This window comes from Oncorhynchus mykiss, chromosome 9, assembly GCF_013265735.2.
Source record: "Oncorhynchus mykiss isolate Arlee chromosome 9, USDA_OmykA_1.1, whole genome shotgun sequence".
Classification (NCBI taxonomy): domain Eukaryota; kingdom Metazoa; phylum Chordata; class Actinopteri; order Salmoniformes; family Salmonidae; genus Oncorhynchus; species Oncorhynchus mykiss.
The window spans coordinates 4,455,394-4,469,771 of NC_048573.1; the positions used below are offsets into that span (position 1 = coordinate 4,455,394).

Below are 14,378 nucleotides of genomic sequence, written 5' to 3' on the forward strand. Positions count from 1 at the left end.
TCAGAGGGTATTGTGGTAGTATAAATACACATATCAGAGGGTACTGTGGTAGTATAAATACACATATCAGAGGGTACTGTGGTAGTATAAATACACATATCAGAGGGTACTGTGGTAGTATAAGTGCACATATCAGAGGGTATTGTGGTAGTATAAATACACATATCAGAGGGTACTGTGGTATTATAAATACACATATCAGAGGGTACTGTGGTAGTATAAATACACATATCAGAGGGTACTGTGGTAGTATAAATACACATATCAGAGGGTACTGTGGTAGTATAAATACACATATCAGAGGGTACTGTGGTAGTATAAATACACATATCAGAGGGTACTGTGGTAGTATAAATACACATATCAGAGGGTTGGGTACTGTGGTAGTATAAATACACATATCAGAGGGTACTGTGGTAGTATAAATACACATATCAGAGGGTACTGTGGTAGTATAAATACACATATCAGAGGGTACTGTGATAGTATAAAAACACATATCAGAGGGTACTGTGGTAGTATAAATACACATATCAGAGGGTACTGTGGTAGTATAAATACACATATCAGAGGGTACTGTGGTAGTATAAATACACATAACAGAGGGTACTGTGGTAGTATAAATACACATATCTGAGGGTACTGTGGTAGTATAAATACACATCAGAGGCTACTGTGGTAGTATAAATACACATATCAGAGGGTACTGTGGTAGTATAAATACACATATCAGAGGCTACTGTGGTAGTATAAGTGCACATATCAGAGGGTTGTGTGGTAGTATAAAAACACATATCAGAGGGTACTGTGGTAGTTTAAATACACATATCAGAGGGTACTGTGGTAGTATAAATACACATATCAGAGGGTTGGGTACTGTGGTAGTATAAATACACATATCAGAGGGTACTGTGGTAGTATAAAAACACATATCAGAGGGTACTGTGGTAGTTTAAATACACATATCAGAGGGTACTGTGGTAGTATAAATACACATATCAGAGGGTTGGGTACTGTGGTAGTATAAATACACATATCAGAGGGTACTGTGGTAGTATAAATACACATATCAGAGGGTACTGTGGTAGTATAAAAACACATATCAGAAGGTACTGTGGTAGTATAAATACACATATCAGAGGGTTGGGTACTGTGGTAGTATAAATACACATATCAGAGGGTACTGTGGTAGTATAAATACACATATCAGAGGGTACTGTGGTAGTATAAATACACATATCAGAGGGTTGGGTACTGTGGTAGTATAAATACACATATCAGAGGGTACTGTGGTAGTATAAATACACATATCAGAGGGTACTGTGGTAGTATAAATACACATATCAGAGGGTACTGTGGTAGTTTAAATACACATATCAGAGGGTACTGTGGTAGTTTAAATACACATATCAGAGGGTACTGTGGTAGTATAAATACACATATCAGAGGGTACTGTGGTAGTATAAATACACATAAAGGGTACTGTGGTAGTATAAATACACATATCAGAGGGTACTGTGGTAGTATAAATACACATAAAGGGTACTGTGGTAGTATATATACACATATCAGAGGGTACTGTGGTAGTATAAATACACATATCAGAGGGTACTGTGGTAGTATAAATACACATCAGAGGGTACTGTGGTAGTATATATACACATATCAGAGGGTACTGTGGTAAAATAAATACACATATCAGAGGGTACTGTGGTAGTATAAATACACATATCAGAGGGTACTGTGGTAGTATAAATACACATATCAGAGGGTACTGTGGTAGTATAAATACACATATCAGAGGGTACTGTGGTAGTATAAATACACATATCAGAGGGTACTGTGGTAGTATAAATACACATATCAGAGGGTACTGTGGTAGTATAAATACACATATCAGAGGGTACTGTGGTAGTATAAATACACATATCAGAGGGTACTGTGGTAGTATAAATACACATATCAGAGGGTACTGTGGTAAAATAAATACACATATCAGAGGGTACTGTGGTAGTATAAATACACATATCAGAGGGTACTGTGGTAGTATAAATACACATATCAGAGGGTACTGTGGTAGTATAAATACACATATCAGAGGGTACTGTGGTAGTATAAATACACATATCAGAGGGTACTGTGGTAGTATAAATACACATATCAGAGGGTACTGTGGTAAAATAAATACACATATCTGTTGTGGGTCAATTGTAACATTTAATTCCCACCACTTTTGGTTGAATTGTAAATGACTGGTACTTCCTGGGAACATACTTAGTGTCTAAAGTCTAAAAGTGTTAGTCTGTTCCCCAGTCTCCTCTACTCTTACTGAGAAAAGGCCTCAACTGAAGAATCTACAGCTGCTGAGTCTGAGGTGTTAAACAGCCCAGTGCTGCTCTGACCACAGTGTTGTTAGGAAACACATTTTCTAACTCTACATACACAGCCTTGTGTCAGCTGTTACTGTGAACCACTTCAGTTACTGGTGATAAACTCAGCAGTGGTCAGACTACAGATACACCAACATAAACAACACCAATAAATTAAACATCCATTATTAGAATACATCAAGTTGTACACATCTTCCTCCATTTCATTCAGTTGGACACATCTTCCTCCATTTCATTCAGTAGGACACATCTTCCTCCGTTTTATTCAGTAGGACACATCTTCCTCCATTTCATTCAGTAGGACACATCTTCCTCCGTTTTATTCAGTAGGACACATCTTCCTCCATTTCATTCAGTAGGACACATCTTCCTCCGTTTCATTCAGTAGGACACATCTTCCTCCGTTTCATTCAGTAGGACACATCTTCCTCCGTTTCATTCAGTAGGACACATCTTCCTCCATTTCATTCAGTAGGACACATCTTCCTCCATTTCATTCAGTAGGACACATCTTCCTCTATTTCATTCAGTAGGACACATCTTCCTCCATTTCATTCAGTAGGACACATCTTCCCCCATTTCATTCAGTAGGACACATCTTCCTCCATTTCATTCAGTAGGACACATCTTCCTCCATTTCATTCAGTAGGACACATCTTCCTCTGTTTCATTCAGTAGGACACATCTTCCTCCATTTCATTCAGTAGGACACATCTTCCTCCATTTCATTCAGTTGGACACATCTTCCTCCATTTCATTCAGTAGGACACATCTTCCTCTGTTTCATTCAGTAGGACACATCTTCCTCCATTTCATTCAGTAGGACACATCTTCCTCCATTTCATTCAGTTGGACACATCTTCCTCCATTTCAGTCAGTTGGACACATCTTCCTCTGTTTCATTCAGTAGGACACGTATCTGTAATGTATGTGAGGCCTTTGAGACATCATGCTAAATATGTTGACTTGCTGGTCAAGGGAAATGCAAGTGTTACTTCTTTGAGTTGTTGTGTCAGAGGCGCTAAGCCTTGATGATGTTACTGAATGTGAACTCAGCAACCGTAATTCCAGAACAGTCCCACTGTTGTAATAGTGTGATGTGTATCTTCTGACAGACTCTATGCTGAGTAAAGCCATGTTTTTATCCTAAAACGTTTTTCTACCAGAATAGGTCGAGAAGAGATTAGGTTGAGAAGAGAGAATAGGTCGAGAAGAGAGAATAGGTTGAGAAGAGAGAATAGGTCGAGGAGAGATAATAGATCGAGGAGAGAGAATAGGTCGAGAAGAGAGAATAGGTCGAGGAGAGAGAATAGGTCGAGGAGAGATAATAGATCGAGGAGAGAGAATAGGTCGAGGAGAGATAATAGATTGAGGAGAGAGAATAGGTCGAGGAGAGATAATAGATTGAGGAGAGAGAATAGGTCGAGGACGGAGAAAAGAGAGAGAGAGGGTAGAGGCAGGGCGCCGCATCCAACTGGCAATTTAATTCAAAGTTAATTTGATTAAATTGACTAAATGTATCTACACATAAATCAATAAAATCATTCAAAATAGGTTCACACACCAGCAAGCATTATTTGATAACTGATGATCATTCGCTTATTTCTAAAAATAAAAAAATAAGTGTTGTAGAAATGCATGACGTGTTTGTAAACACGTCCTCACCTAATGAAATGCATGACGTGTATCTTCCAAGATGGCGTAGCAGTCGGACGTCTGTTTGTCTTGTCCCGTCCCATGTTTCTATATTTTTCTTCGTATGTATTTCGGATACATTTTAATCTCACTTTCCATCTACGGACTGAATATACTCTCCTGCAACCCGCCTCACCCGATGTGGATCTGCTATTTTTATACTTTTAAGAATCCAGAATTCCCATCAAAAGCTAGCCAGCTAACTGGCTACCAGCTAACTGGCTACTAGCTAACTGGCTACTAGCTTACTGGCTACCAGCTAACTGGCTACTAGCTAACTGGCTACCAGCTAACTGGCTACTAGCTAACTGGCTACCAGCTAACTGGCTACTAGCTTACTGGCTACCAGCTAACTGGCTACTAGCTAACCACGGCCCGCTAGCTGTCTAAAGCACATCGGACTGTTAGCTTAAGCGGTCCATTTGGCAAATTCTTTGGCCACTATACCTAGTTTGCCAATTGGCCTGGTTTACCACACAGAGCCCTGCTGATCCTTCCTCCGAACTGGAACCCCAATGGAAGCTAGCCAGCTTACTAGCTATTAGCTTGTAGTAAGCTAGCCACTGCTTGCGGTCATCAGCTACCACGGACAACTTTCACCAGTCTGCACAGCACGACTCAAACCAGAGGCCCTTCGGACAAATTCTTTGGCCACCATACCTATTTTGCCAATTGGCCTGGTTTACCACACGGAGCCCTGCTGATACATCTGCCGACGTAATAGCACGAGGGGGCCACAACAGACTTTCATCCTTCGCGACATCCCTCTAAGGCCCTTTCTGCTAGCCCCGGCCCTCTAGCTGCCTGAAGCCATTCACTGGACTCCTATGATTCACTCGGATACGCATGCCTCTCGCTAACGTCAATATGCCTTGTCCATTTCTGTTTTGGTTAGTGACTATGGCCTTATTTCACTGTGGCGCCTACAGCCCTACTCAATACGCCTTATTTAAAACTAATTCCACCTATCACACATGCGATGACATCACCTGGTTTAAATGATTAAAAGTAGTTACAATGTTGCTGTCACTATGTAACCTACTACCTACAGTAGGACAACGAGTAGTTACAATGTTGCTGTCACTATGTAACCTACTACCTACAGTAGGACAACGAGTAGTTACAATGTTGCTGTCACTATGTAACCTCCTACCTACAGTAGGACAACGAGTAGTTACAATGTTGCTGTCACTATGTAACCTACTACCTACAGTAGGATGAGTTTCTGATTAATAATATCCCACCTGTTATCACACATGGTACGACTCCATAAATGTTACAATTACAATAGAAAAAACACCTTTATATAACATATTTAGTATATATTTTAATATTACTGTCGAACTGTAAAACAGAGTAAGATTATTTGAGCTTTGGTAACAAGCGCTTTCATAAATGCATGGTGGGCCTCGTTATAAATGGGTGAGCCTCGTTATAAATGGGTGGGCCTCGTTATAAATGAGTGGTGGGCCTCGTTATAAATGGGTGGGCCTCGTTATAAATGCATGGTGGGCCTCGTTATAAATGGGTGGGCCTCGTTATAAATGCATGGTGGGCCTCGTTATAAATGCATGGTGGGCCTCGTTATAAATGCATGGTGGGCCTCGTTATAAATGGGTGGGTCTCGTTATAAATGGGTGGGCCTCGTTATAAATGGGTGGGCCTCGTTATAAATACATGGTGGGCCTCGTTATAAATGCATGGTGGGCCTCGTTATAAATGCATGGTGGGCCTCGTTATAAATGCATGGTGGGCCTCGTTATAAATGCATGGTGGGCCTCGTTATAAATGCATGGTGGGCCTCGTTATAAATGCATGGTGGGCCTCGTTATAAATGCATGGTGGGCCTCGTTATAAATGCATGGTGGGCCTCGTTATAAATGCATGGTGGGCCTCGTTATAAATGCATGGTGGGCCTCATTATAAATACATGGTGGACCTCGTTATAAATGCATGGTGGGCCTCGTTATAAATGCATGGTGGGCCTCGTTATAAATGCATGGTGGGCTTCGTTATAAATGCATGGTGGGCCTCGTTATAAATGCATGGTGGGCCTCGTTATAAATGCATCAAGGCCTCGTTATAAATGGATGGTGGACCTCGTTATAAATGCATGGTGGGCCTCGTTATAAATGCATGGTGGGCCTCGTTATAAATGCATGGTGGGCCTCGTTATAAATGCATGGTGGGCCTCGTTATAAATGGGTGGGCCTCGTTATAAATGCATGGTGGGCCTCGTTATAAATGCATGGTGGGCCTCGTTATAAATGGGTGGGCCCCGTTATAAATGCATGGTGGGCCTCGTTATAAATGCATGGTGGGCCTCGTTATAAATACATGGTGGGCCTCGTTATAAATGCATGGTGGGCCTCGTTATAAATACATGGTGGGCCTCGTTATAAATGCATGGTGGGCCTCGTTATAAATACATGGTGGGCCTCGTTATAAATACATGGTGGGCCTCGTTATAAATGCCTCGTTTCGCTGGAGCAGTGTAAAATAGCCTTAACAAATGTATTTTATTTACATGTTGAATGTGATTGTCCATCATCAACATGTATTTATTGTGTAGTGACCTCTTTCCTCTGCTGTGGTGCTGCATTGCAGTCAGAGATGTTTTCTCTCGGTAGCTGTCCGGGGTCCTGAAATCAAATCATGTGAGTTTGCTTGGACACCAGCCTGATCTCCAGCTCCTTCCACCTCTGGAAACTACCTGGGTGGTCATGCGACTTCTCATGAGAGGCTGATGAGGTGACACTGATTCTTCCAGTCCCTGGTTCCATCCCTGACCAACGCAGATTTGGACTCGTGTGAAAATAGTTTGCCGCAAAAAAACAGAAGGCTGCATCGTTTTGCTTGGAATCGACAAGCCTTGGTCTCTCCACTCTCTCCCCGTTCCCCATCCTCTTATTGTAGTTTGCCACCGAAAAGGTTACTGTTTTAATCACTAACGTTATCAGGTTAGGTTAGGCTACTGTTTTAATCACTAACGTTATCAGGTTAGGCTACTGTTTTAATCACTAACGTTATCAGGTTAGGTTAGGCTACTGTTTTAATCACTAACGTTAACAGGTTAAGTTAGGCTACTGTTTTAATCACTAACGTTATCAGGTTAGGTTAGGCTACTGTTTTAATCACTAACGTTAACAGGTTAGGTTAGGCTACTGTTTTAATCACTAACGTTATCAGGTTAGGTTAGGTTACTGTTTTAATCACTAACGTTATCAGGTTAGGTTAGGCTACTGTTTTAATCACTAACGTTAACAGGTTAGCAGGTTAGAACAGGTTAGAAATGTCAGAGTCGTCTGAAGTGGAGGCATTAATTCATGTCCACATTTACAACATAACATGCATGGACATTTCATCATTAAGACCTTTAGGGAATAATGTCTGGAGGGTGAAAATCCCAAAACATTCTCATTTGATCAGTGTTATATCACCTCCCCTGTCTGATATCTTGACTTTCTGTCTGTCTGTCTGTGTGTGTATCTGTCTGTCTGTGTATCTGTCTGTCATTCTGTCTGTCTGTCTGTGTGTCTGTCTGTCATTCTGTCTGTGTATCTGTCTGTCTGTCATTCTGTCTGTGTATCTGTCTGTCTGTCTGTGTATCTGTCTGTCTGTCATTCTGTCTGTCTGTCATTCTGTCTGTGTGACTCTGTCTAGATTTAGGTTCCCAAGGAAGGTACTCCTGATAGCCCTCAAACCCGTCTGGATCTTGACACTCTGAACACGCGTTCTGCATCATATCTCTCACACCAGATAAGATATGTTTTGTAAAAGGGTATTTTCTTTTTGTTTGCTGCAAAAACTGAAAAACCTGCTTGGAAGGAAATACTGCTGTGAAACCTACAGGAGCCGTATCTTAATTTGATCATCCTGTTGTTGTAGGAATTTTCCTGCACAGAATGAAATGCTAATTTGTAATGTCTTCCAGGTTAAAAAGGCTTCTAAAGTTAGTATTTTCTTCTTTAAAATGTCAACTTTTTTTTGGACCAAACTATTTTTTAACCCCCCCTACAAAAAATGGCCATTAATTAAAAACAACATAACAATTTCCTGTTGCTGCAGGATCATTTCTGTTGTGTGAAACTGTCTCAAATGAATATGACATATCTCTCTCTCTCTGCCTCCATCTCTCTATATCTGTCTCCATCTCTCTCTCTCTTTGCTTCTCTCTCTCTCTGACTCTAACTCTCTGCCTCACTCTCTCTCTCTCTTTGCCTCTAACTCTGCCTCACTCTCTCTCTACCTCCTTTGCTCTCTGCCTCGCTCTCTCTCTGCCTCCCTCTCTCTCTCTCTATTTATCTCTGCCTCTCTCTCTATTTATCTCTGCCTCTCTCTCTCTGCCTCTCTCTATATCTCTGCCACTCTCTCTCTGCCTCTCTCTCTCTCTCTGCCTCTCTCTCTACCTCCTTTGCTCTCTGCCTCCCTCTCTATTTATCTCTGCCTCTCTCTCTATTTATCTCTGCTTCTCTCTTTATCTCTGCCTCTCTCTCTCTATTTATCTCTGCCTCTCTCTCTATTTATCTCTGCCGCTCTCTTTATCTCTGCCTCCCTCCCTCTCTGCCTCCCTCTCTCTCTCTCTCTATCTATCTATCTATCTATCTCTCTCTCTCTCTCTCTCTCTCTCTCTCTTTCTCGTCCAAGGTCTTTCTTTCTATACACTACTAAAGTGACACGTAATTTTCCAGGAAGTAGCCTTGTAGTTTTTGTAGTTTTTCTGAATAGTCTCTCTCTTTGTCTCTAACTCTCTGCCTCACTCTCTCTCTCTTTATTCATCTCTGCCTCCCTCTCTCTATCTATCTCTGCCTCTGTCTCTCTCTCATCCAAGGTATTTTTTTCTATTCACTACTAAAGTGACACGTCATTTTCCAGGAAGTAGCCTTGTAGTTTTTTGTAGTTTTTCTGAATAGTCTTCAATGGGTAAAAACGCATCGCAATGGTCTTCAAGCCAAATAATCCATAAAAGGAATCTAGGCAGAGGTAAATTCATCCAAAACAAAATAAGTATTATATATATATATATAATATATTAATCAATCAATCAATCAATTGAAACCTGTCCTGTCCACAGAGGTCATGGATTGGAGGTTTGAAAACAGAAACAAGACTGACCCCTGCTGGTGAGATGACTTGAAAACACTGCATGAAAATCCATTTTTAAATAATTTAACCTTTATTTAACTTGGCAAGTCAGTAAAAAACAAATTCTAATTTCCAATGACGGCCTAACCCGGCCAAAGATGGACGATGCTGGACCAATAGTGAGCCGCCCTATGGGTGATGTATGTTTAGAGACATGGTAGCTTCTTGACCAGCTCCAGGTATGTTTAGAGACATGGTAGCTCCTTGACCAGGTCCAGGTATGTTTAGAGACATGGTAGCTACTTGACCAGCTCCAGGTATGTTTAGAGACATGGTAGCTTCTTGACCAGCTCCAGGTATGTTTAGAGACATGGTAGCTCCTTGACCAGCTCCAGGTATGTTTAGAGACATGGTAGCTTCTTGACCAGCTCCAGGTATGTTTAGAGACATGGTAGCTTTTTGACCAGCTCCAGGTATGTTTAGAGACATGGTAGCTTCTTGACCAGCTCCAGGTATGTTTAGAGACATGGTATCATCTTGACCAGCTCCAGGTATGTTTAGAGACATGGTAGCTTCTTGACCAGCTCCAGGTATGTTTAGAGACATGGTAGCTTCTTGACCAGCTCCAGGTATGTTTAGAGACATGGTAGCTTCTTGACCAGCTCCAGGTATGCTTAGAGACATGGTATCTTCTTGACCAGCTCCAGGTATGTTTAGAGACATGGTAGCTAGCTGGTATGCTGGACTGGTTGGACACATAGTTATGACAAAGTATTAATGAATAACTGACAACTACAATAATGCTTTCAACCATTTATATTTTTAGCTCAAATAACGTTGTTTAATGTTGAATTGGAACATTTTGGAGTCACTTGGTTACATTTAAACAGCATGAGAACAAAACACCAGACTCTCACAGGCTTCATTCATTATAGATGTTTATTCCTTCAGATGGGAAGAAGATGGATACATACAGTGATAGAATTACATTCAGAACATATAATAGTATCTCCATGGTAACAGTGATCGAATTACATTCAGAACATATAATAGTATCTATTTTTATTTTTGGTAGAGTATAGACTATAGATATATATAGACATAGAAGAGATGGACAGAGAGGGAAGATTATAACCTATAGATCTATATAGACAGAAGAGATGGACAGAGAGGGAAGAGCATAGACTATAGATATATATAGACATAGAAGAGATGGGTAGAGAGGGGAGAGAAGAGTATAGATATATATAGACATAGAAGAGATGGGTAGAGAGGGGAGAGAAGAGTATAGATATATATAGACATAGAAGAGAAAAATATTACATTTGAAAGTGTATATAAGCTGACATCTAACCATTACAATCCTCATTACCATTACAACTCTCACTACCATTACAACCCTCATTACCATTACAACCCTCCTTACCATTACAACCCTCATTACCATTACAACCCTCATTACATTACAACCCTCATTACCATTACAACCCTCACTACCATAACAATCCTCACTACCATTACAACCCTCATTACCAATACAGCCCTCATTACCATTACAACCCTCATTACCATTACAACCCTCATTACCAATTTAACCCTCATTACCATTATATACCCTCATTACCAATTTAACCCTGATAATCATTACTCTAACAGTAATGATAGTTTGTTGATATGGTGAGAGCATCTGTACCCAGATCATCCAAAGAACCTTCCAGAACTATTTCTCATGGAATTGTAAAGATTCCTCGCTACGGAATAAATTCTTCCAACTAGGTTAGGAGGAAGTGGTAGGTTAAGTATATCTTGGACAATCTCCTGGGAACACCTTGACAGGACCATCTTTACCTTGGTAATGTTTGTTCAACATGTCTTCGAGTGCTCCCAATGTTTCTGGTTTCAATGTTTTCTCCTTGTCCTCCTCTTTGTTCTCACCCCAGTGTGCTTTGGCCACCCACTCTTTCTTCTTGTTGTTGTAACAGCAGTAGGCTGTCCACATGAGATCTGGGATGTTCACTTTTTTGTTCAGTTTGTTGCTGCTGCTGGGAACTGCTCCAGTCACCACATGGGCCTCTATATTCCTGTTGTTATTAATACAGTCCGTCATCAGCTTTTCTCTGACATGTTCCTCCATTTTTCTCCAGCTGCCCCCGTTGAAGGACACCACCTGGGGAACGATGTTGGTCAGGGTAAATGTGGACTTCTGAGTATCAAGGTTATGAGCATGTGAATTTGGGAAGAGGTGACCTCTGTTCACCCCTTTATTTTGTGAGTCTCTATAGTCGTTTTGGTCAGCCTGGTGTTCGTAACTGCCTCCATCTTGTCTCTGCATTTCAGGGCGGTCGATCCCGTCGAGCTGCAGGAAACAATCATTCGATCACAAGGTTTCGGTCCAGTAACCTCTATTTTCTGTACAATAACCCCTCTTTTCAGAGGGGGGGTGGGGTCACAATCCACAATTCACAATCAAGTCTCTACACCCTCCATAGTGGTGGTTCTATATTCTGTAACAGAACTGTCTGTGATATACAGCAATAAACAAATACAAATGTGATGTTATATGAATAAACATTAGTCCTACCTGGGGCTCCATCATCCAGGGATCTTTTGGTCTGGGGTCTGTAGGAGGACCAGTGAAGGTGTAGGCTGAGAACACAGGGATCTTGTTGGTCGTGTCGTAGAGAGTTGCAAACCTGTAGGTGTCCTGGTAAAACTGGCAGATCGGCTTGTAGCGGTTCTGGTCCTTGACTGTCCCATAAACCAAAATACCTGGGAGATTTGGAGTTGTCCCCTCCAGGAAGAACTTCTGGCACTGTGGAACATCACTGAACTTATCCACTACATGAGAGAGAACAGGAGGAAGGAGAGAGAGGAGGAGGAGAGTAGAGAAATGATTCAATAACCCCATCATCACCTGAAGACTGTACACCACAGAGACAAAGATGAAGTTACAGAGACCAGTTGGTAGACTGGAGACTGTTGAGCTGAGTCAGGACCGACTGATTGAAATAGTTATTACAGAGACCAGTTGGTAGACTGGAGACTGTTGAGCTGAGTCAGGACAGACTGATTGAAATAGTTATCACAGAGACCAGTTGGTAGACTGGAGACTGTTGAGCTGAGTCAGGACAGACTGCTTTAATAAATCCTCTTAAGGAGCCGCCCCTTTTTTTAAAATTTTTGCCTAAAATGACATACCCAAATCTAACTGCTTGTAACTCAGGCCCTGAAGCAAGGATATGAATATTCTTGGTACCATTTGAAAGTAAACACTTTGAAGTTTGTGGAAATGTGAACGGAATGTAGGAGAATATAACACATTAGATCTGGTAACAGATAATACAAATAAAAAAACAAACGCTCTTTTGTAAATAAATATGACATAACTACAGATCTATTCTATATAAACTGATATGACTATAGGTCTATTCTATATAAACTGACATAACTACAGATCTATTCTATATAAACTGATGTAACTACAGATCTATTCTATATAAACTGACATAACTACAGATCTATTCTATATAAACTGATATAACTACAGGTCTATTCTATATAAACTGATATAACTACAGGTCTATTCTATATAAACTGATATAACTACAGGTCTATTCTATATAAACTGATATAACTACAGATCTATTCTATATAAACTGATATGACTACAGATCTATTCTATATAAACTGATATAACTATAAACTGATATAACTATAGGTCTATTCTATATAAACTGATATAACTATAAACTGATATAACTATAAACTGATATAACTATAGGTCTATTCTATATAAACTGATATAACTACAGGTCTATTCTATATAAACTGATGTAACTACAGATCTATTCTATATAAACTGATATAACTATAGGTCTTTTCTATATAAACTGATATAACTACAGATCTATTCTATATAAACTGATATAACTATAGTTCTATTCTATATAAACTGATATAACTACAGGTCTATTCTATATAAACTGATATAACTACAGGTCTATTCTATATAAACTGATATAACTACAGATCTATTCTATATAAACTGATATAACTATAGGTCTATTCTATATAAACTGATATAACTATAGTTCTATTCTATATAAACTGATATAACTATAGGTCTATTCTATATAAACTGATATAACTATAGGTCTATTCTATATAAACTGATATAACTACAGATCTATTCTATATAAACTGATATAACTATAAACTGATATAACTATAGGTCTATTCTATATAAACTGATATAACTACAGGTCTATTCTATATAAACTGATATAACTACAGATCTATTCTATATAAACTGATATAACTATAAACTGATATAACTATAGGTCTATTCTATATAAACTGATATAACTATAAACTGATATAACTACAGGTCTATTCTATATAAACTGATATAACTATAGGTCTTTTCTATATAAACTGATATAACTACAGATCTATTCTATATAAACTGATATAACTATAAACTGATATAACTATAGATCTATTCTATATAAACTGATATAACTACAGGTCTATTCTATATAAACTGATATAACTATAGTTCTATTCTATATAAACTGATATAACTACAGGTCTATTCTATATAAACTGATATAACTACAGATCTATTCTATATAAACTGATATAACTACAGGTCTATTCTATATAAACTGATGTAACTACAGATCTATTCTATATAAACTGATATAACTATAGGTCTTTTCTATATAAACTGATATAACTACAGATCTATTCTATATAAACTGATATAACTACAGGTCTATTCTATATAAACTGATATAACTACAGATCTATTCTATATAAACTGATATAACTACAGGTCTATTCTATATAAACTGATATAACTACAGGTCTATTCCATGGAAACTGATATAACTACAGGTCTATTCCATGGAAACTGCATGGTAATTGTAACGGTTTTCTTCGTGAGAAGGAGAGTCGGACCAAAATGCAGCGTGTAGATTGCGATCCATGTTTTAATGAACAAACGTTAAACACGAATCAGTACAAAAACAATAAACGTAACGAAAACCTAAACAGCCTATCTGGTGAAAACACATAGACAGGAACAATCACCCACAAACACACAGTGAAACCCAGGCTACCTAAATATGGTTCCCAATCAGAGACAATGACGAACACCTGCCTCTGATTGAGAACCATATCAGGCCGAACATAGAACTAGACAAA

The 14,378-nt window shown here is 39.3% G+C and overlaps 1 protein-coding gene across 1 annotated transcript; it reads right to left on the bottom strand.

Moving 5' to 3' along the window:
• Positions 1–10,076: 10,076 nt before the first annotated feature.
• On the bottom strand, positions 10,077–12,294 carry LOC110518373 (endonuclease domain-containing 1 protein-like). The gene is made up of 2 exons (XM_036987131.1): positions 11,752–12,294; positions 10,077–11,526 (listed from the first exon to the last, which is right to left on the bottom strand). Exons 1-2 carry the CDS (start codon positions 12,079–12,081, stop codon positions 10,966–10,968), a joined length of 891 nt encoding a protein of 296 aa, XP_036843026.1. The 5' UTR covers positions 12,082–12,294; the 3' UTR covers positions 10,077–10,965.
• Positions 12,295–14,378: the final 2,084 nt, after the last annotated feature.